Genomic DNA, 27,416 nt, shown 5'->3' on the forward strand with positions numbered 1-27,416 from the left:
AACTATATGAAGCATCTCTTCAACCAACTACTCATTAATTCCAATTGAAACCCAAGAGCTCTTCTACATTGAAGGTAAGTCTAGTTTGCTTTATATAAGTATCTGACCCTTGACAGGACCCTTAAGCGACCCCTTGATTTAAGTGTATCGTTCGGTTGTCCTTGTAGAAATCCTTGTATTAGCCCCTCCATTGAAGTGTATTGCTGGGCATCCTTGAAGCCAGTCAATGGGTGCTTTAGCCTCAAGCCCAGTGCCCAGTGATAGCAAGGTAGAGGAGATCTTCAGGTGTAATTAAATAGGAAAAATGTTTAAGGAACAAATAATGATTTCGTATGCATTACAGTCGTTATAGAATCAGTGTATTTTATAATTCATTGTCTTCATTAATGTTCATAACTTCCTGAAATGTGATATTTATCATTGTGGGTATCATTCCTGTTTGTATCAGTTAATATAGAAATACACAAGTGAAATTCATTTCGACAGGTAATTCATTGTAATATCATCAAGCTTTATAGAACTAAACATTGACAGTTATTATTTTTTGATATATATGTCACCCGTCCTTAAAATGACCTTTATTATGTTCAAGCAATACAAAACTAAAACTATATAGATATATAGAAAATATTGTCCTGACGAGAATCTTTGTGTAAAATGAACAAATCATCAATTTTCTTACTTAATTGATGTCATGTTTGATACAAGTGCATAAATATAAAACTCACAACACCATATCAACATCAGGTAACTCATTACATCATTTAAACAACAGGTAACTCACTACACCATATCAACATAAGGTACTCATTACATCATTTAAACATCAGGAAACTCACTACACCATATCAACATAAGGTACTCATTACATCATTTAAACATCAGGAAACTCACTACATCATATCAACATCAGGTAACGCATTACACCATAACAACATTAGGTAACTCATTACACCATAACAACATAAGGTAACTCACTACACCATAACAACATCAGGTAACTCACTACACCATATCAACATCAGGTAACTCATTACGTCATATTAACATCAGGTAACTCATTACATCATTTAAACATCAGGAAACTCACTACAACATGTCAACATAAGGTACTCACTACACCATAACAACATTAGGTAACTCACTACACCATATCAACATCAGGTAACTCATTACATCATATCAACATCAGGTAACTCATTACGTCATATTAACATCAGGTAACTCACTACACCATAACAAACAACATCAGGTAACTCATTACATCATATCAACATCAGGTAACTCATTACACCATATCAACATAAGGTAACTCACTACACCATATCAACATCAGGTAACTCACTACACCATATCAACATAAGGTAACTCACTACACCATATCAATATCAGGTACTCACTACACCATAACAACATCAGGTAACTCATTACACCATATCAACATCAGGTAATTCATTACATTATATCAACATCAGGTACTCACTACATCATATCAACATCAGGTAACTCATTACATCATATCAACATCAGGTAACTCACTACACCATATCAACATTAGGTAACTCACTACACCATATCAACATCAGGTAACTCATTACACCATATCAACATTAGGTAACTCACTACACCATAACAACATCAGGTAACTCATTACACCATATCAACACCAGGTAACTCATTACATCATATCAACATCAGGTAACTCACTACACCATAACAAACAACATCAGGTAACTCATTACATCATATCAACATCAGGTAACTCATTACACCATATCAACAACAGGTAACTCATTACATCATATCAACATCGGGTAACTCATTACACCATATCAACATGGATATAAATACTTCGTTGTTTTAAACGGGCTGATTTTGTGTCCGCACAACTGGACTGAAGAGTTTTAATTTCGTTCTATATCTGACAAAATGTTATTTTTTATTCTGATAAACACAGTGTTGAATCTAAAAATATTCATAAAGATGGCATTATGGTATTAGTAATCAGCACTAGTGTCTCGCATTGAATCTTTTGAATTCTAAATGACACAGCAATATGCTGCCACTGGGCCCAACGTCACACGAGTTACACCATTCGTATGTGTAGACTTATAGACTATATTACCCATTGTAAATAAACGTTATCATTCAGAGCGCTTTCTCCTTGTAAATCTGTATTTCTCTGTCAACATGCGATACATCAAAATGTCAACTGTATTACGGTCTATCCGGGGTGGATTGGGGCGTGTTCTCTGTGCTATCAGTAGAGGGGACTGAGGATGAAAACATTACACTACCCTTTGTAGGGCAGGACATCAAAGGGGGCTGAATGGTATATCTGTTTCATTGATGATAAGAGAGGAAAACGTGCGAAGCCACGGCTTTATCACATAACTCGTGTCGATTTCATTTCAGCGGAATCTATCAAGGTAGGTGTTAAATGCTCCTCCCGCTTAGTTTGTTGATGCTGTGGAATGAAATCGTCAAGACTTCGTGCAATAGAGATATGTACAGTGACGAACAATTTTGGAATGCTTTCACCTATAGCTAATTGATTATATAAAGTTTCAAAAATTCCTATCAGTTCCAAAATAATTGCTGAATTTTACCCATAATTAATTATATAAAAATCATTCATATATATATATATGTTTTAATTCATTGCGAATTATATTTTGTGGTTTAGATGACATGCTCGTAAGAATGAATCCTGTTGATAAATGTATCAATGCAATCATTGAACAGTTAATTAAATAATTATAGGATGATTAAGGATAAATATTTGTTCATTATCAATCCAATTATTTCTGTTTTTAAAGCCGATATGGTTCATAAGTAATAAGAATGTGATAATTATTATGTAAAAGAAAGTGCTGTTAAAAGTTTTTAGTAAAAGCTGCTCTTTGAATCACAATACCATGTGGATAACGTTAGACACATATGTTCGATAATGGTATTCATTTTTACCGCATCTGTTAATTGTTTATTTTAAGAGGATTTCACGTTATGCATCCCGAGTGAAATAAATTAATATTCTACAGGTGAATATTTTACCATGTCAGTATTTTATCTTTTCCCATAATTTTAATTTTTACAAAACTATTGAGTGAGTGTAAAATTAAATTAGGTTAAATTAAAATCTAATTTCAGATTATAACTAATATATGTAATGATGGCTATTTGGTGTGGTATTATTCGTTTTTGACTTTTTTTTTACCAAAGAACGCCTAACGGCTGGGTAAATATTTATACAGTATATATTAAAACCAGGTATATCAAAAAGGGAAAAGAAAGCTGTGTCTTTTTCTGTGAAAAATATTGTAAATAGGACACAAAAAATATAAGTGTTATTAATGAAATAACACCACAAAACAAAACATTTTGTACTGAGTTGTGATACAGTGCAAATACTCACTGGTATATATATATATATATATATATATATATAAAAGAAAAAAAAGAAAAAGAAAAAAAAATGTTAGATCGATATTAATATATTTGGTATTCTGTATCTATATTAATATATTTGGTATTCTGTATCTATATTAATATATTTGGTATTCTGTATCTATATTAATATATTTGGTATTCTGTATCTATATTAATATATTTGGTATTCTGTATCTATATCAATATATTTGGTATTCTGTATCTATATTAATATATTTGGTATTCTGTATCTATAACTGATATATTTGGTATTCTGTATCTATATTAATATATTTGGTATTCTGTATCTATAACTGATATTTTCAATGAAATATAAACTTTTTAAAATTCTTATAAATTCTTATGGTCGAAATAGATTTTGTCTTAGTACCTGCGTTGGCATTAACACTGATGTAAAATCATGTGTGTTATCTAAGATCGTAATGATCCTTACATCTACAAAGTAAGGGACCGGGGCTTTAAGCCCCACAGGAACTCTGTCGCACCAATAGAATCAATGGCGGTGCCGAAAACAGAAAAAAACAAAAATCCTACAAACGGAGACAGATGTCTTGGAAACTTTCATACCAATAATACAGTCAATATTTTGTACTTCAATAAATAATGTTGGAATGAATTCTCTTCAGTTAAATGTTACGACCAACAACAGGGGATGTTAATTATTGGTTCTCCGATTAATAACGATACAAGTAGCCTGACCAATAGTTATATAATTATCAACTAACCTATACTAACTAACCTATACTAACTAACCATTACTAACTAACCTATACTAACTAACACATACTAACTAACCTATACTAACTAACCTATACTAACTAACCATTACTAACTAACATATACTAACTAACATATACTAACTAACCTATACTAACTAACATATACTAACTAACATTTACTTACCTATACAAGCTAACCCATACTAACTAACCTATACTAACTAACTTATACTAGCTAACCCATGCTAACTAACCTATACTTACTAACCTATACTAACTAACTTTTACTAACCTATACTAACTAACCTATACTAGCTCACCTATATTAACTACCCAATACTTACTATCTTACACTAACTAACTAATTCTAACTAACGTATACTAACTAACCTATCCTACTAACTTATACTAAGTAACCCATACAAACTTACCTGCACTAACCTATACTAACCTATACTAATTAACCTGTACTCGCTAGCTATACTAACTAACCTATACTAATTTACCTATACTAACTAACCTATACTAACTTACCTATACTAATTAACCCATACTAACTAACCCATTCAAACTAATCTATACTAATTAACCCATAATAACTAACACATACTACTAATCTATACTCAGAAACCTATACTAACTAGCCTTCACTAACTTACCTATACTAACTGACCTATGCTAACTAACCTTAACTAACTAACTTTTACTTACTATTCTATACTCATTTACTATTATCTAACATGATGATGGAATACCGGTGAAATATTACATCATAAAATGTTTGTAAAAGTAAATACAGATATCTTTTTAGTAACTAATAGGAACGTCAGTGGTAAAACTCCAGAAAAAAAATCATTAAAGTTTTATTCACAATTTCAGAAAATATACTAAAATCTACCAGGTAATTGTTTATAATATCCTAAACCACCTGGAACGACCAAAGACTTCTTGTTTATAATCAAGAAACAAACTACAAATATTGACGTGACTTTTAAACACAATCATGTGGAGAAGCCGTCCCTTAAGCGGTAAGATATCAGCCCATCAAATAAAGTGACAAATCCCACTAAATCACAAAGGCCAATGATTTGGAGGAGTTTGGAAAACATCTGCTCCTCAAATGGCACACTTGTAATGATTTTAGTGGCGTCTACAATGTGACTACTGTGATAAAACACTAAAGATAAAAGTCTTTACGAAGTAGGGTATATCAGGTCATAGGTCAAGATTAAAGAGCTACAAACTACCCCAGAGTGCAGAAGATCCATGTAGACATGATATGCCGTGTTTTTGTATTGATCTTTGTCGTTGGGGAACTTGGCTTGGTGTCTTGACCTTTGACATGGAACCGTTAAACGATATAGCCACATACATTTGTTTCTAGAACTGCAATGGACGCTGTGGTATTCATTTATATCTACATGTCCAAGTCAGATACCGAAGAATTTGAAATTCGGCTTTGTTTAATGAACAGCGTTAAAATAATGACTGCAGTAACTAATACAATACTACAAATGTTAGGGACAACCGCCATCATGCTAGTCACTGACTATCCTATTGGTATATTCATGTGATTCCCACAGACTTGATATTCAAAAGACATAAACAAACCTCAACCCTAACGCTGCAGGGACTCTAGATGATTAAACATTATTACTATATAACCCGGACTACAATGTCATAATCCTAATATCTATAATTACACTTGCAATGACAATGCTACGAGAAGTGTTATTTAAAGGATAAGTAAAAGACAGTTATCTGCAAATGTTTGGAGCAAAGCAATACAAGCCTTAAATAATACATGGAATAACGCTGTAGTGACGTCATCAATATATGACGTCACACGAGTGTATCCTGAGTGAAAAATAACCGAGGCGAAATTCCATGAGGAAACAGTCTGGGTTTCCATTCATGATTATTAGTTATAAAGTATATACAAACTGACAGATTGTTCTCATAAACATAGTGTTATGTTTGATATGACACCTAAATGCTTTTATCATATCAAAGTGTTGTATTCGTTTAAATGAATCCATTATAATGTATATAGTAATGAAGGTCCTATGTATATTTGGATACTACTGATTACTACAGAAATGACGATAAATTATCTGATGAAAATGAAAATGGATGGATCAATATGGTCCTACATTAAGTAGTATACAGTATCTGTTCATATTTAAAACTAATACTGATAATGTTTGAAATCTGGCTTTGCTTCTCGTGGTCACCAAGTACAATATTCCTCTAACACAATGTTTGATAGCCTGTATATTGCATGTCACCTTATTTGTAAAGGATAAGCGAGCAATACTTTATTTGTTTATAAATGACTCACGAATTACAAGCGTACCTAAACCTGACGGGTGCCCAACTCATGACACACTGAAAAGCACATGTCATTGTAAATTTTCCTTCCGTCTTTTATTGTCAAGGCATAAGCCAATATTGCACAAGAAAAAACACCAGTACAAGATTGACGATCTCAATTTCGCTTTTTTCAAAAGAAAGTATAACTATGATTTAATTCTATTTTACATTCAAATAATGGGTATTTCTTATCTCGGACATGCCGAAACTTGGATTTAGAAAATATTTAGTCTAATAAGAAATCGTGTATAGTGCTAGATCTATTCATATGTCTAAGTAATATAATCGTTCAATAAAAAACATTATTTATTTCCTAATAATTCAACAATAAAAAGCAATACATGGTGTTTGGGTATACTGCTCTGGGAAAAACAAGATCCATCGTGTGTTTCTTTAACCAATGACGTACTATAGTACAGGATTTATGTAGACCAGACTTATGATTGAGACTGGATCCTAAAATCAGAATACTGTTGAGGCATCACATATTCTGTGAACTATATCTTTAAATACATTTTTATTCTAAAAGAGAATTACGAAGTTGCATTTTATTTGGATTGAATTGTATCTCTGCAGCAAATGATATTAATGAAATTCCAGATAGGCCGAGTTTTGAATTTCCAGTTTGTTTTCGAATACTGAAGATTTGAACTTTCTTTCCTGTAGTACTTACAAGCGTATTGACGGTTTACTACCAATGTTAACAATAATTCTTCAGATTGGTTTGTTGTCAGCTAGGGTATTATAAGAGTCAATTTTCTTTTTCATTTTTCTACGGTATCTTCTCGGTTTCTATTATTGTATTTCCTTCTGTTTTTTTTTATTTCCTCGGTTCCTATTATTGTATTTCCTTTTTTTTATATATATATTTCCTCGGTTTCTATTATTGTATTTCCTTTTGTTTTTGTATCTCCTCGGTTTCTATTATTGTATTTCCTTTTATTCTTGTATTTCCTCGGTTCCTTTTATTGTATTTCCTTTTATTCTTGTATCTCCTCGGTTTCTATTATTGTATTTCCTTTTGTTCTTGTATCTCCTCGGTTTCTATTATTGTATTTCCTTTTATTCTTGTATTTCCTCGGTTCCTTTTATTGTATTTCCTTTTATTCTTGTATCTCCTCGGTTCCTATTATTGTATTTCCTTTTATTCTTGTATTTCCTCGGTTCCTATTATTGTATTTCCTTTTGTTCTTGTATTTCCTCGGTTCCTATTATTGTATTTCCTTTTGTTCTTGTATTTCCTCGGTTCCTATTATTGTATTTCCTTTTATTCTTGTATCTCCTCGGTTTCTATTATTGTATTTCCTTTTGTTCTTGTATCTCCTCGGTTTCTATTATTGTATTTCCTTTTGTTCTTGTATCTCCTCGGTTCCTATTATTGTATTTCCTTTTGTTCTTGTATTTCCTCGGTTTCTATTATTGTATTTCCTTTTGTTCTTGTATCTCCTCGGTTTCTATTATTGTATTTCCTTTTATTCTTGTATTTCCTCGGTTCCTATTATTGTATTTCCTTTTATTCTTGTATCTTCTCGGTTTCTATTATTGTATTTCCCTTTGTTCTTGTATTTCCTCGGTTCCTATTATTGTATTTCCTTTTGTTCTTGTATCTCCTCAGTTCCTATTATTGTATTTTCTTTTATTCTTGTATTTCCTCGGTTCCTATTATTGTATTTCCTTTTGTTGTTGGTATCTTCTCGGTTTCTATGATTGTATTTTCTTTTATTCTTGTATTTCCTCGGTTTCTATTATTGTATTTCCTTTTGTTTTGTATCTTCTCAGCTTCTATTATTGTATTTCATTAATGTTATGATAACTCAGTTCCTTTTGTTGTCCTTCCATTTGTTTCGCTTTTTGCTCGGTTTCTATTGCTGTATTTGCTTTCTTTGTGACTCCTCGGTTTCTGTTGTTTTAATCAATATTGAGTTGCTGGTGTCTACACTAGTATAAACCATCAGGAATTGTCTTGTTACCACGAAGAGGGTCTTATACAGCTTACAAACTATATCTGCAGTTTTACAAACAAAAATTTTCTCAAGAAGACATCTCGACATGTGTGTGAAAAGTGTACTGGGAGGGGAAAATATTTGTAGGTGTTTTAGTAAACGTGTCAATAGCAAGGCTGATAAACCAATACCCATTTGATAGCCCCGCGTGTTTGTTCATGGTAAAGGTAAACGTCCCTGCCGAACAGATGGTGTCATATTCCAATTTCGGCGTCGTCTGCCGGTAAAGTTTATAATGAGATATTTGCTAATCATAAAACTATGGCATTATATGGTTGTAAATGGATGATAGATTTATAACAGACTATCACCGCTGGTTAACTGTATCCTGCTTTGTTTGTCCCGTACCTGTAAAGACTATACTGTCCGATAAAAACTTGATGACGGAGCGTGTAGCCATGACCGAAACAAAAAAAGTTACGACATACCTTGGTAACCAACCAAAGAATCAGAGGACACTTCAAAGGGGTGTCTATAGTAATGTAGTAGGTTCGTCATGAAGCTTATCTATAATAGAAACGATTTAAAAGCTTAGTGTGGTTAAACGGGTGTATGAAGAAGATTTCACTGAGTTTGTGACGGATCAGTATGGGGTATATTTGTTAATCTCAGAAAATACAGTAAGGCTTTTATGGATAAGCAATACTTTCTCACCAAAAGGTCGCATACAAGGCTTCCAGGTGAAGACATGATTCTCAATAGCAGGACACGGACTTGATCTAACACTATCTGTCATTTTACTTTTCGTTTTGTTTTTGTACATATATTTATTGAACTATTACTTCACGCTTTTACTCTTCAAATTTTGTACATGCATCTGTATATAAAATATATAGTTTTAGTATAAAATGTCGTTTGGTATTCTGAGTTCATGATAATGTGCATCCATTCGAGGCTAGCAATGTATAATGAAGGATCTCACTTGAAATATGTTTTTCACTAATTCTTGATGGGATTTAATGTTGCATAATGTATTTATATACGGATTTCTTATACATATAAAAATGTGACGATAAATGTACCCATTTCGATACATAGCCTCCATGAAAGTGACAGGCAGTGACAGCCTCTGTACCTACAGGCTATGCCAGTATTACATGTATGTAGAGACCAGTGTGGACTTGTATAAAGCTGTCTCTTAAATGCTTAATTAGTATATTTATCGACACGCTACTAAACGGAGCCGTGTTAGTCATAGTAATCCAGGACCTAAAGCGATAATTTCATTGTTTCTCAACATGACTTTATATAAGTATCATTATAATCCGGGAATCAATCAAAGCGTTATTTGTACCTACTGAGATATTTTTATACGAAGTTGGGTCAATCTGTCATGTCCACATTTTGTGTTAATGTTTAAACATCACAATTTGGTTTCACCATTTTAAATATCAGTTTCGCTGTTAAACATAAACGTTATTATACTTGATAACCTATGACATGGTGAATGAACAAAATACACTTAAATATACAGTTCTTACCCATGTTGTGTTCTTTACCAATAGACATCAAAATATCTTACTTATTATATATACTTATCAGTGTCTGCGTCAATTAAAGACATTCTCCTTGATGTTATTTATTCGTTAATACACATTTTATTTAATTTGACGGACGACGTTGAGACGGCTGTCACATGTGACTTTTACGGACGACGTTGAGACGGCTGTCACGTGTGACTTCGAGGGTCGACGTTGAGACGGCTGTCACATGTCACTTTGACGGACGACGTTGAGACGGCTGTCACGTGTGACTTTGACGGACGACGTTGAGACGGCTGTCACATGTAACTTTGACGGACGACGTTGAGACGGCTGTCACATGTAACTTTGACGGACGACGTTGAGACGGCTGTCACATGTGACTTTTACGGACGACGTTGAGACGGCTGTCACATGTCACTTTGATGGACGACGTTGAGACGGCTGTCACATGTGACTTTTACGGACGACGTTGAGACGGCTCTCATGTGTTACTTTGACGGACGACGTTGAGACAGCTGTCACATGTGACTTTGACGGACGACGTTGAGATCGCTGTCACGTGTGACTTTGACGGACGACGTTGAGACGGTTGTCACGTGTTACTTTGGCGGACGACGTTGAGACGGCTGTCACATGTGACTTTCACGGATGACGTTGAGACAGCTGTCACGTGTGACTTTGACGGACGACGTTGAGACAGCTGTCACGTGTGACTTTCACGGACGACGTTGAGACAGCTGTCACGTGTGGATTTGACGGACGACGTTGAGACAGCTGTCACGTGTGACTGACGGACGACATTGAGACGGGTGTCACGTGTTACTTTGACGGACGACGTTGAGACGGCTGTCACATGTGACTTTGACGGACGACGTTGAGACGGCTGTCACATGTGACTTTGACGGACGACATCTAGACTGGTTTCAGTATTGACCTTTGTTTTGGCTTCAGTTTATAAAACATCTATGCCGCTATTCCTTCTAATTTTAACATTTTCTAATTTTGTTGTTGACTTATTGGTCATTTTAGTGCTACAATGAAAGAAAAAAATTCATATAATTTGGAGAATCCATCACTTCTTGTGACTACGCTTGTATTATATAATGACATCCGTCCATTCCGTCTGATGGATCGATGTATGAGCTAATACAAACCTTTGTAGACTACTTAGTATTTAATTTCAATCGCTTATCTCATTTACTTAATACGAGTGCTATAAAACTCTAGATAATAGTTATTGACCTGTCTCAGGCCAAACAGCGGTAAGATAACGTTTTACCACGCTATTTACACACAGTCAGTTTCCCGTATGATGATAACATGTTAAATTGTGAACTTGTTTCAATAAATAACATAATACTCCTGACCTGTTGGAAGTCGATAGCTACACTCCGACAGGGTGATTTCTGAGCACAACATGAATGAGGAATCTGTATATTGTTATTGATCAGGTTTTCCAGTAATTAAAGGTTCAATGTGGCCTTAGTTCTATGACTGTACAACGTACATTTATTTTGTATCTTCGAATAAGAACAAATATCAATGTTACCTGAAAAAGTACAACTTCAACTGATAAAGATCATTTGCTATACCATTCGCCCATTTATTTGTTAAACTACTATATACAAACATATGCATACACACTGTGTTGAAAAAGAGTGTGCACTTATTTCAAGCATGAAAATATCTGTTATTATTAATCTTCTGTCACGGTTTTCGTATAAACGGTAGCAGTAAATTTGAATCTCCATAAAAAAAACAGGCACATGTTGACCCTATAAACTCCATAATGATTCCTAGATACATGTAAAATACCTACAGTTTATTTATGTAATGTCACCAATATATTATCATTGTCAGTGCATAAATACGATTATATTTATTCAACGCTATAAATCATAATATTTTTACAAATAAGCGTATTGATGAATTTGCGCACTTATAGCGCGGCGTAACACTTTAGACAGAATCGGGGATACACATTACTATAGTATGGGACCTTAGACACAGAATCGGGGATACACATTACTATAGTATGGGACCTTAGACACAGAATCGGGGATACACATTACTATAGTATGGGACCTTAGACACAGAATCGGGGATACACATTACTATAGTATGGGACCTTAGACACAGAATCGGGGATACACATTACTATAGTATGGGACCTTAGACACAGAATCGGGGATACACATTACTATAGTATGGGACCTTAGACACAGAATCGGGGATACACATTACTATAGTATGGGACCTTAGACACAGAATCGGGGATACACATTACTATAGTATGGGACCTTAGACACAGAATCGGGGATACACATTACTATAGTATGGGACCTTAGACACAGAATCGGGGATACACATTACTATAGTATGGGACCTTAGACACAGAATCGGGGATACACATTACTATAGTATGGGACCTTAGACACAGAATCGGGGATACAAATTACTATAGTATGGGACCTTAGACACAGAATCGGGGATACACATTACTATAGTATGGGACCTTAGACACAGATTCGGGGATACAAATTACTATAGTATGGGACCTTAGACACAGAATCGGGGATACAAATTACTATAGTATGGGACCTTAGACACAGAATCGGGGATACACATAACTATAGTATGGGACCTTAGACACAGAATCGGGGATACACATTACTATAGTATGGGACCTTAGACACAGAATCGGGGATACAAATTACTATAGTATGGGACCTTAGACACAGAATCGGGGATACACATAACTATAGTATGGGACCTTAGACACAGAATCGGGGATACACATTACTATAGTATGGGACCTTAGACACAGAATCGGGGATACAAATTACTATAGTATGGGACTTTAAAAACAGAATCGGGGATACACATTACTATAGTATGGGACCTTAGACACAGAATCGGGGATACAAATTACTATAGTATGGGACCTTAGACACAGAATCGGGGATACAAATTACTATAGTATGGGACCTTAAAAACAGAATCGGGGATACACATTACTATAGTATGGGACCTTAGACACAGAATCGGGGATACAAATTACTATAGTATGGGACCTTAGACACAGAATCGGGGATACAAATTACTATAGTATGGGACCTTAAAAACAGAATCGGGGATACACATTACTATAGTATGGGACCTTAGACACAGAATCGGGGATACAAATTACTATAGTATGGGACCTTAGACACAGATTCGGGGATACAAATTACTATAGTATGGGACCTTAGACACAGATTCGGGGATACAAATTACTATAGTATGGGACCTTAGACACAGAATCGGGGATACACATTACTATAGTATGGGACCTTAGACACAGAATCGGGGATACACAGTACTATAGTATGGGACCTTAGACACAGAATCGGGGATACAAATTACTATAGTATGGGACCTTAGACACAGAATCGGGGATACACAGTACTATAGTATGGGACCTTAGACACAGAATCGGGGATACACATTACTATAGTATGGGACCTTAGACACAGAATCGGGGATACACATTACTATAGTATGGGACCTTAAAAACAGAATCGGGGATACAAATTACTATAGTATGGGACCTTAGACACAGAATCGGGGATACACAGTACTATAGTATGGGACCTTAGACACAGAATCGGGGATACAAATTACTATAGTATGGGACCTTAGACACAGAATCGGGGATACACATTACTATAGTGTGGGACCTTAGACACAGAATCGGGGATACACATTACTATAGTATGGGACCTTAGACACAGAATCGGGGATACAAATTACTATAGTATGGGACGTTTTTATTCATGTGTACACCATCGAATTTTATTATACATACATTTTTGTAAAAGTTGTTTACAGAAAACGGAAATGAATATTGATTAAAAAAAAACATGTTTCAAGTCTCAAATATGAAGCATATTTCGTGTTCGAGGAAATCTACAGTATTGGTAATTATATTTGTTTTGTGATATAACATCCATGACAATCACACATACAGTGTTTAATAATTACATATACAGTGTTTAATAATTACATATACAGTGTATAATTACATATACAGTGTTTAATAATTACATATACAGTGTATAATTAAATATAAAGTGTTTAATTACATATACAGTGTTTAATTACATATACAGTGTTTAGTAAATTACATATAAAGTGTTTAATTACATACATTTACAGTGTTTAATTACTTACACATACACTGTATAATTACTTACACATACAGTGTTTAATTACATACATATACAGTGTTTAATTACTTACATATACAGTGTTTAATTACTTACATATACGGTGTTTAATTACTTACATATACAGTGTTTAGTTACATACATACAGTGTTTAATTACTTACATATACAGTTTTTAATTACTTACACATACAGTGTTTTATTACACATACAGTGTTTTATTACACATACACTGTTTAGTTACTTACACATAGAGTGTTTAATTACTTACATATACAGTGTTTAATTACTTACATATACAGTGTTTAATTACTTACATATACAGTGTTTAATTACTTACACATACAGTGTTTTATTACACATACAGTGTTTAATTACTTACATATACAGTGTTTAATTACTTACACATACAGTGTTTAATTACTTACATATACAGTGTTTAATTACTTACATATACAGTGTTTAATTACTTACATATACAGTGTTTAATTACTTACACATACAGTGTTTAATTACTTACATATACAGTGTTTAATTACCTATACATACAGTGTTTAATTACTTATATATACAGTGTTTAATTACATACACATACAGTGTTTAATTACACATACAGTATTTAATTACTTACACATAGAGTGTTTAATTACTTACAAATAGAGTGTTTAATTACTTACATATAAATTGTTTAATTACATACACATAAAGTGTTTAATTACTTACACATACAGTGTTTAATTACATACACATAAAGTGTTTAATTACATACACATACAGTGTTTAATTACTTCCATTTCCGACTTTGATTTCTAGTGTACTTCACTAAATAATGCTAACCTGAGGATTCCGTCACTATTTTATCTCTTAATTGTTTTGTTACTTCTATCTGATATAACAGGCATACTTTATCTGATTCTTTTCTGGCCTCCCGTATATGCATCTCCAACATGACCTTTGTAGTGCTATAATAATATGTGTCCACTCCATTGACTTCATTGATATGACTGTAGATCAGATTCTACAGCCGTATAGCATCTCGTTAACACACATCTCTTCTTCTCTAGTACACAGCCAACTTGTTGTTGACACCCTGTATGTACAAACACTCACAAGTTAGCTAACCTGCCTCTCCACCTGATAGTGATAACTTCCCAATTGCATTGTTTAAATTATCAGCTTGACTGAAAGTAAAGCTGTTCTACTTGAAGCTAAAGGATGGAATATCCACTCGACATAGAGTGTAGTGTACACCCGTTATTCTATGTAATAAGTATCAATCTGTTGGAGTCTTTTAGTGTATTTGATAAGCTTGTTTCATTGCCCCAGTCCTAAGCTAACATTCGAAGTGGTCTTTGAAGTACCCGTGAAGTGGCCATGCCTATCTCAATACATTTGATATTTGTTTTCTTTTCATTTATACAATTCAGAGAGGACATATACACAAGCCTACTAATTATTGGTTTGTCCAGCTTTAAATGTGTCTTTGTGTCATTAAGCCAAGTGGTACCACTGAAAATAATTGTTTGAAAAAGTGCGCTGTTTATCGGAAAATTAGTTGTACATTGATTCTGGTCTAACTCCTTCGCTGTCCTGTCAAGTATGTGTACGATCTCTCATGGACTCCCATCGATTTTACGCTTAGTCTGGACACGCCCCCCTTGTTTACAATGATAACACTGGTAGGCGTGTCCTATCTTAGACCCACCAATCATCTTTGCAGGAGATACGGGTAGTGGATCAAATGTGGTCTCTGCTCTCGATAAAGGCTCACCTTCCCTAATTCTACCTTCTTAATTGTTTTGAAAATAGATCTTTGTGTGAAGATGTCATTCCGAAGTTGACAGCTGAAACCATTACGCTTACACGAGTTCTTAATTCAATGCGAGGATTGCTGAGAGGCAATTTCGAGGCTTTAAGTGGCCAGTTTACATGTTTGAGTGTGCACGGATTTATAATCTTAGCATAAAATCAATTTTCACACTTAGATGGACTCACATCTACAAGAAATGAACGGAGGGGCTAAATCAAGCAGTAGCTTTTCCGTGAAGGACATACTGGATCTACCTAAAGGGAAGTCCGTCCTCAGTACCGGGGGCCCTACTACAGTCAGCAGCGCCACCCTACTGTCCATCCCGACGGTGCCGGAAGTACCGGATCTCCCCTCGGTCACTGGATACTATGACAACGATAACCCATATACACGCTGGCTCCAAACAAATGAACACATGCATTATACTAGTAAGTATGATATTTTAAAGAAGTGATACTGAAATTTCTCATATGATAAAAGTTATGACAAGGGGAAATTGTGCAAAGTAAAACATGTGAATACATATTTCAAGTCACAGATAACGACACGGAAATTGTTCAAATATTAAATCCTCAGAAATCATTCGCGCTAAAAAAAAACAAACAAACAAACAAACAAACAAAAAACAAACAAAAAAAGTTGTTATTAATTTATTGAAAATAAGTAAATTTGTTTCGAAACGATGAAAGCAAACAATAAAATGTAATTTATTAAGTATGTTCTTTTCATTGCTGAAACAATGCACCTTTTCGATTATCTATGGGATTGTCTAGAACTCATGAGTTAATAAAATATAATCATATATATAAAAGCCACCAGCAACATCTTTGCTGCTTCCTAGTTAAAATTTGAGCAAAACATGAAAGCAGCGTTGAACAACACAACAATAAAATTAACCGGGTCCGACTATCTATAGAACAATGTCCTTTCTCACTGAAATATTCTGTTAAACGTACTCCACTTGTCATTTCTTGTAGTGACCCTCCAGTGATATATAACCTAGTATTAGATCGGAAGATTACCCCAGACACTAATAACTCTATACAATATAGTTAATAAAACGAATTGATTAAATATCACCTTGTTAAGTGATGTTTTACATAATCAAGTGCTATGAGGGCTAATGATGCTGTAGTTGTGTGTATGGATTATAGAAATATCACAAAAAAATTAGGGTATGCTTATATCACCTATACACATTTTAGGCCAAGAAGCGTTCATAATGTCAAAAGTGAAATAGTTGTATACTTCATCTGAAAAGTTTGTAGTATGCTCCTCAAGGACAAGGTAAAGTGTTTAAGAATCAAGACATGACTTTGTTTGTCGAAGATTTATTTGGAGTCTATCGCCATTAATCAGGATCTGATATCACAGGATTTATAATCGCCTAGTATTTACTGTAGGATTGGGCGCTATCTCAGGGAGGCAAGAAAGTAAATACCACAGTGTCATACAATATATGTATTGGTAACATTATCTGTTTTCTCGAATCTTTCATGAAAATGTAAGTATACAATACATTAAAATGTCATTAATTAACTTTTTGTTTAATGATATTGATGATAGATGTTATTTCATTTGAGTTGATAAACGAGCGAAAATAAAAGCACATGGATACATTTCCCTGTCTTTAATTGACAAGAAGTCGTAGGTATATTTTAGGTTCTATCAGTAATACACAAGTAGGATAATACTGAGAGCCTGTTATAACTGTGTAAGTGTAATTAACTTAGCTAGTGTTGACTTAGACCATTTGTAAACAATACCGATGTGTTTACGAGACTGTTTGTAGATTTATACCTGTAGCGACCTCAAGATACCTTTTCTGTCCTTCTGAGCTTGAGCATGTTTAACCTAGTTTTCTAAATGTGATATTTCAAAGTCACAAAAATATTCATGGTAGTTATATGACATCAGTATTGTACCTTATTATTGCAGAAATGATCTTATTTAGTCAATTAGTTTTCTCATAGAAATGGTTTTGTTAGGGTAACATTCCTTAAACAAGCGAAAATGACTTAAAAGATATAAAAAGATAACTTTCGAAAACGATTATTTTGTCTATTTCAAAAGAGGGTATTTTACAACATCTGATTAATGATTATATTTATTTACAATATCTTAATAGTGAATATATGTTTGAAAATAAATGTAAGGAAGGGTATTGGTATCAAACGAAGACCTCGACATTAGAAGAAAACAACACTTACATTATAGTTTACAAGCTAAGGCCTATTAGTATTTTGTTAGTGAAGACCAATGAAGAAACGATGTATGACAGTCGTCTATTTCATTTACATTTTTTATTTAACAAATAAACTTCACAAAATATTTTATAGGACGACTTTCACGGGAACTTCATTATCAAAACTAGTATGGTCCATTTCCGACTATCAGTTGATAATGCTGCTGACTTAAATACTTTATATATTTGTACGTTTGCCTAAAACAATTTTATGAATGATGCTCTATTATCTAAATTGGCTATAGATCTGTATCTTTGTGTTAAATAACACACCGAAAATGTCGTGTTCACAGAATGATTCTGCATGTAAAGAAATTATCACTTATTATATGTCTACTAGTATGTATTTTGTTAACCCTCTCTGACATAATAAAAATTATATAAATGATTAATACTGTAGATTCCTGTTGATACAATAAAAAAAAATCTTTTTATATACTAAAACTTCACTCAAGCGTAAAATATCACGTATCGCGTTATAATTATGTAATCAACACCTTTGTTGATTGTTTTCCCTTTATGACTCCAATTTTTACTTATGCCAAACCAGATTCTATTGTTTACCCCTTATCATGAATGAGTTAAAGATTTAATTTAAATGTTACTGAAGATAAAGAAACACAATTTAAATATGGTATACACACGTCTTCAATCAATACATTTCAACATTATAAAATAAAAATGTATATGAATATATAGAAGATAAGAAAACTTCACTAAATCAAAAAAAAAAAATAAAAGTGAAGTTCAAGAAATTATAAAAACTCGAGTTAGCATCAGCTTTACAATGTGTATAAATACATATGATATACAATAAAATCAATAATAGATTAAAAGTACATTACAAATTTTCAAGTAACAAAGACAAAGAACAGTAGATAAGTCGATACCTTGTACATATTTTCTAGTGTGACAGTGGTTTTAACATACGTGTGTAATTAGGCCATATTATATTATCAATATACTGGTATATAGTTATCATATGTCTAGCCTCCTCAGGAGGGGAAGTGTTTCACCGCCACGAGGAGCAATGCTGATATCGGTACTTGTCACCCATTACAAATGTATGTCTCTAATTGGGCAATGAATTAGGGATTTAATTCAAATAAAGGAGTTATATTTCACGCATATAAAATATTTGCATTTCATGTTTTCACAAAGGAAAGAAATAGGCGGAGTACATGAGAAGGGAACATCGCTGTTTGATAAGAGCATATTTCGACATTGAGAGACCACCCATATTATATGATCGGTAAACAGACATGTAGTATGAGCGGACAACCTCTATTTAAAAGAGGTCATTTTAAACTTCTTTATTTTTAGCGACGAAACAATTTGAAATCTCAACTGCAAATATTTGAAAACATTGAGGGATTGTTGGTCTCAAAGATTGGCAAACAATTCCCTTCCATGAAATATGTTTACACTACTGTTAAAATTGCATAGATAATTTAAACTGAGCTGTTAAATTGTTTTTAATATCATTTAAGTTATTTATCGAAAAAAAGTATTTCGTGAAATAAATCATATATATTTCAATACAGAAACAAGTTTTAAATGATATATAAAATGTTAATAATTCAGAAACGTTTCTTTAAAGTGTGTTAAATGGTTACGTTTTCCTTTTGAAGTACTTGATGGTATTGTTGGTGATTTACACAGTGATATAACCATCACTTTATTCAGTACATTTATAGATTTTATATAAATTGTATTTGCTTTTACTCTCACATCACCGATAAGACATGATGATGTAGTTTTTATATACTGATCGTACCTTCATTCTATGATATCTTTGTCAATGTATATCTTTGTGTGATTTGATCAAAGCCAGCTGTCTCATCATATGTTCATGTAACTTACAACCAAACCAACATAATCAAATACCCAATTATGATAATACAGACATATATAGTTATTCATTATACAGACACATGATCTTATGATTATACATATGTATATAGCATATTATGATAATATATATGTATATAGTATATTATGATTATATATATGTATATAGTATATTATGATTATATATATGTATATAGTATATTATGATTATACATATGTATATAGTATATTATGATTATACATATGTATATAGTATATTATGATTTTATATATGTATAGAGTATGTATTATACAAAAGAACAGTGTATATAGTATGTGTTATACATATATGTATATACTATTATACAGACGTTTATAGTTTATAATAAAAATAAGTACATATACAGAGTATATATGGTATACAAATACATATATATATATCGTATATAGATATACAGATATATGTCGTATATTATTATACCGATTTATCTATTATATAATTATACAGATAGATATATATCATATTATTATACAGATGAATACGATAATATAGTATATAATTATTAAGAAGGATATAGTATATGCTACCTGTCATCTTCTACAACAAAACTTTGAAAAATATTGGCCGCTGAATAAATAAGTGAAAGAAATATGATAAAATGTTTTGAAATTCAAAATGAGTAAAACTCCTGATACGAATTTTAATGATAATGAAATTTAAACACCCGTTAAAATGTTCGAGTAAAAGGATTTGCCAAGTATTGCTGTTCTGTGTGGGAATTATAAACAGTATTTACTAGATAATCGGTCACATAGTTTTACCATGCTGGGTTAATAAGCTTTCCTCGCGTGACCTTCGTATTAGCGCTTAACTGTCGACTCTTTATGTTAGAGGACGGATTACTCCCCGAGGGAGGTATTGTAATCAAGAAAAGGATTTCTATTGTTTGTATGCTAATTTGCAAACATCATACATTTTAAGAATAATTAATTTATAATAATTAGAATGAGTAGTTTCTTAAAATTATCATGACATCATTCCTTTTATTTCTATAAAACATATACATTCAGGTATCACTTTTGAAGATAATTTAGTTATTTGTCGAATCACAACCCAAAATCGTATTTCTATAAAACAAATATATATTTATGTATCACCTTTAAAGATTATCTAGATATTGTATGTCGAATAACAACCAAATTGTATGATACATCTGTTGAGAATCAGTGAATCTAAGGACCTAATGTTTATAGGTCGAGAAAGGGACAACTAGGGAAAGTTAGGATGTTTTGATAATGTCAGAAGAATATAATGGTATACTAAGTCTCTGAATGATCAAAAGACTTATTAAAAAACAACTTAACATATATGTAATGAATTGTCTAGCTTCGGATGTCTATGGAAATACAAAGTTTACCACGTAAAGCCAAAATAGAAATCGCCCTATTAGAACTGTCCATCCACATGAAACTTCAAAGTTGTTTTTTATTTAAAGTGTTGAATAATTTGGGTTGTATGGTATTTGTTGAGCAGTATGCCTATATAAGGGGGAACGGTGTACCAACATTGTACTGAGACCGATTACATTACCGCCGATTAAATCACAATGAACACTTCGTAATAAAACTTCTCATCAGGGTTGAATCTTGTAGTAATCATTTCAAGTATGAACAATTCGTTCATTCCTGTATAACACTTAATTCTGAACAAAATGAAACTCCTCGTAATCAATTTTTGTACTTTTGTTATCTTGAAATTTAGTTTCCACATGTGTATCGCTACAATCTGTTACATCGTATTACTTTCATGCTCATATTTTACTCTTTATATATTTTCTATCATTATTTGCTTTTCTATTTTCCATTTCCGTTTTTTTTCTATAATTTCCCTTCCTTTGTTTTCAATTCCTTCTCACAAATCCGCTGTTATTTACAATAATCTTGTTTGTTTTTTAATTATCTTTTCCGTTCCCCCGTTATTTGTCATCCTTACTTTTTCTCTTCATTCAATTCTTTCGTTTATTTTTTTTCTACCCTATTTTTACTCTTCTTTCCATTCCTTCGTTTATTTTTACTGTTTTTTTCTCTTCTTTCCTTTCCCTCGTTTATTTCTTACTGCCTTTTTACCCTTTTTCTATTCCCTCTGTTTTCTATGCTTATTTGTTCCTCTATCTTTCATTCCCTCGTTACTTTCTATACTCACATTTACTCTTCTTTCCATTTCCTTCGTTTTCTAAACTTGTTTTTTTCTCTCTCCATTTTTTTCATTTTAACCATTATTTTTCTCTGTAGTTATTTTTCCTCTCCCCCCTCCCATTGCTTTGTTAATTTCTATACTTTGTTTTCCCCTTTTTTTCTACATTCCCCTACTTCCTATATTTATTTTCCTTTTTTTCCCCATTCCAATTTTTTGTCGATGTTAATTTTGTTTCTACTGTTTTTATCTCAACTTCATTTTCAGTTATTTTTTTCTCTATTTTCCATTCCCTTGTTATTCCTAACCATTTTATCCCTCTACTTTCCATCTTTCGTTATTTTCTGTGTTTATTTTCCCCTCTAATCGCATTCCCCTTTATTTTCTATCTTTTTCCCTCTAATATCCTTTATCTTATTTATTTTCCTCTAATTTCCATTCTCTCAGTAATTTTCTGTTTATTTTCTCCCATTACTCGCATTCCTCTTTTATTTTCTATCCTTTTTTCCCTTTTAATTTCATGATCTCGTTAATTTTCCTTTTGTTTCCATTCCCCCTATATTTTCTGTTTTTCATTCCTCTAATTTCCATTATCTCGTTAGTTTTCCTCTAATTTCCATTCTCCCTATATTTTCTATCCTTTTTTTCCCTCTAATTTCCATTCTCCCTATATTTTCTATCTTTTTTTCCCTCTAATTTCCATTCCCCCTTTATTTTCTATCCTTTTCCCTCTTATTACCATTCTCTCGTTAGTTTTCCTCTTGTTTCCATTCCCCCTTTATTTTCTATCCTTTTCCCTCTTATTACCATTCTCTCGTTAGTTTTCCTCTTGTTTCCATTCCCCCTTTATTCTATATGCTTTATTCTATATGCTTTATTTTATATGCTTTATTTTATATGCTTTATTTTCTTCTTTCTTCATTGATACTTTGTTCTTCATGTGGCATTGCATTTTCTATCGAGTTTGTTCCATTTTTTTCATTTTGTATTTTCATGACGATAGCGTTGTTAATCACATGGTATAAGATAAGATCATTATACTAATTAATAATTAACATAATTCGATCATTTTGTTTTGTTTCCCTAACTACTTCATGCGGACTATATAACGAACAGAAATAACAAAGATAATATGTGCCATATCATTTTTAATTAACTTAATGTTTGTTTTCTTCATCCATTGTATCAGACCCAGTGTTCTGCTCCCTGTCTAACTATACCAACACAGGGTCGCCTCTAGTCGTCAGAATCACGTTTTTCAATACGTCGACATTTATGATGCCCGAGTTAGACCTGAATAATTCGGTTTTAATTGATCTGTCACTTTCGTAAGACTTCCCGGTGCGAGATAAATTTACCTCATGATAAGAAAATGAAAACATGCACTTATCAGTCCAATATCTAATAGAATTTTTATAAATATTTTCTCGGCAATGGTTAAAATCAAAGTTAGTTGACGACACAAACTACTGATAAAGCCAACTTGTATGCTTTAGACGATCAAACAGAACGTGGAAACTGATTTCAAATGACGTTACGGTACTGATCAACGGATGTGTGATGATTTTACGGGCAATTATGTTCGCCAAAGAGAAAACCTTGAGTTCCCTGATGGTCATCTCTAATATGAATTCATATTAACAGCCATACTTTATGTGAGCGCACTTTCAAGCTGCTATCGTTGCTAATGGGAAAGCTGTGAGAGGTTTTCCGTTAAATGATCAAGATGTTTTCAGAATGATATTTGACGTCCACACTGATCGGAACGGAAACCATTATAAAGCGAACCATGAAATCAATTAACCGTGAAATGTGAATAATTTAAATTCATTTTCTGATAAAATCCCAACTTTAATCATACTTGTTACTCAATAACGTAATTTGATGAATGTGATACCTGTGATGTCAATAGTATTGTTTGAAGTTAGTTTTCCAACATCCTCAGTATTTACATGTGTTAATGACTGTGACCTGTAGCGTCATTTGTGATAATGGCGAAAAAAAATCCAGCATGTAGTCACGTGTTGGTTTGTAGAAATGATTTGGGTTATGACATAAAAAAAAAAGGGTTAAAGAATAAGACTGGCCACGGAGATCGAGATCTAAAGGGTATTTTTGAAAGACGTTTGGAGATAAATATGGTATTATTAGACACATATTTCCTGATAAAGATATGCAGCAGACTCCAGGCGGACGGAGAGAATTCGAGATATGCGGGGTTTACAATACATTACTATCCTATGATTTTATAATTCTAATTAGTGATATCGTTTGGTATAAACTTAATTAATGATATCGTTTGGTATATACTAATTAATGATATCGTTTGGTATATACTAATTAATGATATCGTTTGGTATATACTGAATTAGTGATATCATTTGGTATATACTGAATTAGTGATATCATTTGGTATATACTGAATTAGTGATATCGTTTGGTATATACTGAATTAGTGATATCGTTTGGTATATACTGAATTAGTGATATCGTTTGGTATATACTGAATTAGTGATATCAATTGGTATATACTGAATTAGTTATACTAATTAATGATATCGTTTGGTATATACTGAATTAGTGATATCGTTTGGTATATACTGAATTAGTGATATCATTTGGTATATACTGAATTAGTGATATCGTTTGGTATGTACTGAATTAGTGATATCGTCTGGTATATACTGAATTAGTGATATCGTTTGGTATATACTGAATTAGTGATATCGTTTGGTATATACTGAATTAGTGATATCGTTTGGTATATACTGAATTAGTGATATCGTTTGGTACATACTGAATTAGTGATATCGTTTGGTATATACTGAATTAGTGATATCGTTTGGTATATACTGAATTAGTGATATCGTTTGGTATATACTGAATTAGTGATATCGTTTGGTATAAACTGAATTAGTGATATCGTTTGGTATATACTGAATTAGTGATATCGTTTGGTATATACTGAATTAGTGATATCGTTTGGTATAAACTGAATTAGTGATATCGTTTGGTATATACTGAATTAGTTATACTAATTAGTGATATCGTTTGGTATGTACTGAATTAGTTATACTTATTAGTGATATCGTCGGTATATACTGAATTAGTGATATCGTTTGGGATATAATGAATTAGTGATATCGTTTGGTATATACTGAATTAGTGATATCATTTGGTATATACTGAATTAGTGATATCGTCTGGCATATACTGAATTAGTGATATCATTTGGTATATACTGAATTAGTGATATCGTCTGGTATATACTGAATTAGTGATATCGTTTGATACGCTGTACATGCTAACATTAAATTGGGGGAAATTGTAACAAATATTTGACACACAAGAGCATTAATCAAAATCTCATGAAAATATCTAATGCTATATATTGGAGTAGGACATTTATGACAGTACTAAAGTGTTGAATGCAGATGCAAACACCGACTTTCCCCCTGGCGATGATTACTATATGAACAATCCTCTATATAACCTTTCATATTTTTCGCTATCAATAATTTTTTACTCTATATTCTCTTAGAATAAATACCTGTAGTACTCCTATACAATACTGATGTCATTATCGAAAATGACAGACAGCAACACTTGTGTCCAGGGTTGTACCTGTTCCCATTAGTACTGGAATCTCCAGTCAAAGTCTATCGTTAATGTGTACGACACATTTTGATGAAGTAAGAAAACATTAATATCTAACAGAGAAAGTGGTGTTAGGTGGTCGAATTCACCAATTTAATTAAACTGACCGTCTGTAAATACGAACCGTGGCCAAAGGTCTAAGTGTGATCGTTCTTCTATTGTCGACTGACCGCCATAGGTTAGAGGAGTCGGTGTTGTGTGAGGTTTGAAGATAGAAGTGTGTCCATGTCATGACTTGATTAACTTATACAGCCCCTGGGCGGTATTATCTTTACTGATCTGTGTTGATTTCCATCACCAGGTTTACCTCACATGAATTCGCCCAGCGACTCGAATCACTCCAGCGATGTGTCCACGACAGAGAACCATTCTACTGTACATAATGACATTACAGCCGTGAAATCGGAATTAAACAGTTCTGAGGACTGCGACAAACTTAGTGACAATGATGGTGATGATTCGCCAGGTTCCCATAACAATGATGGCCAAAAGAAGAGGAAACGAAGGGTGCTATTTTCTAAGGCTCAGACTTATGAACTAGAAAGGAGATTTCGTCAACAGAGGTACCTGAGCGCACCAGAGCGGGAACATTTAGCTAGTATAATTAGGCTAACGCCAGTTCAGGTAAAAATATGGTTTCAGAATCACAGGTACAAGCTGAAGAGATCTCGACAAGAAAAAGGTTTAGATCTGAATCCATTACCGTCCCCGAGACGTGTGGCTGTTCCCGTGCTCGTGCGGGACGGCAAACCCTGCCAACCTGGAATGAACAGTATTGTTAAGTCCCAGGAACCCCTTCCAATGCAACCTAACATGAACTCTCCCGTGAACATGAACAGCAGTTTGAGTAACATGAACATGAACCCCATGGGCTCGTTAACGATGAACAATTCCATGAACTCAAGTTTACCCACATCGATGAACAGTATGAACATGAGCTGTTCATATAACACAATGGGATCTATGAACGCAATGAATTTGAACATGAATATGAATATGAACATGAACAACATGAACGTGTTACCGAGTTACAGTCACCCTCTAATGCAGCCTCAGACTCGGTGGTGGTAACCTTGGTGACACTAATGTGGATTTATGCTTCATCAGAAATTGTGAATTTCAAACTAAATCTCAAAGAATGCTGTAGAATTATCAGAAAAAAATGGCACAAAGTGCTATTTCGCTTTATATTTTGACACATTATAATTCGCCTTTAACACTCGTCAGAAATGTGTTTTACGTGACAGGTTTTAATAGTGCAGAACTTTAATTTATTGATTTAAACAAAAGTGCTTTATAGAATATGGTCACCACCATTTTATAGATTTGTCCGTCAAACATCGTTTATCACGCACATCAATTCCATTTCTGTGTTTACGTATGACGTCATTGTGTTAGTCATATCATATTTATATTAATTCAGAATGAAATATCATGACATGTT

At 33.1% G+C, this 27,416-nt stretch overlaps 1 protein-coding gene across 2 annotated transcripts; it reads left to right on the top strand.

The window, feature by feature from the left end:
• Positions 1 to 27,416, top strand: LOC117323252 (homeobox protein Nkx-2.2a-like). 2 transcript variants are annotated; one of them, XM_033878351.1, is made up of 3 exons: positions 1 to 74; positions 16,222 to 16,474; positions 26,274 to 27,416. In XM_033878351.1, exons 2-3 carry the CDS (start codon positions 16,222 to 16,224, stop codon positions 27,041 to 27,043), a joined length of 1,023 nt encoding a protein of 340 aa, XP_033734242.1. In that variant the 5' UTR covers positions 1 to 74; the 3' UTR covers positions 27,044 to 27,416. The 2 variants fall into 2 exon arrangements, with proteins under 2 accessions (XP_033734242.1, XP_033734241.1); XM_033878350.1 differs by lacking the exon at positions 1 to 74 and adding an exon at positions 2,268 to 2,429.

This window comes from Pecten maximus, chromosome 3 (genome assembly GCF_902652985.1).
Source record: "Pecten maximus chromosome 3, xPecMax1.1, whole genome shotgun sequence".
Lineage (NCBI taxonomy): Eukaryota > Metazoa > Mollusca > Bivalvia > Pectinida > Pectinidae > Pecten > Pecten maximus.

What these genes read in the sequence shown, in the direction of transcription:
- LOC117323252 (XM_033878351.1), top strand. Translation starts at nt 16,222, where the DNA reads ATGGACTCACATCTACAAGAAATGAACGGAGGGGCTAAATCAAGCAGT. An exon ending in TGAACACATGCATTATACTA is followed by an intron (nt 16,475 to 26,273) that starts GTAAGTATGATA and finishes TTCCATCACCAG; the next exon opens with GTTTACCTCACATGAATTCG.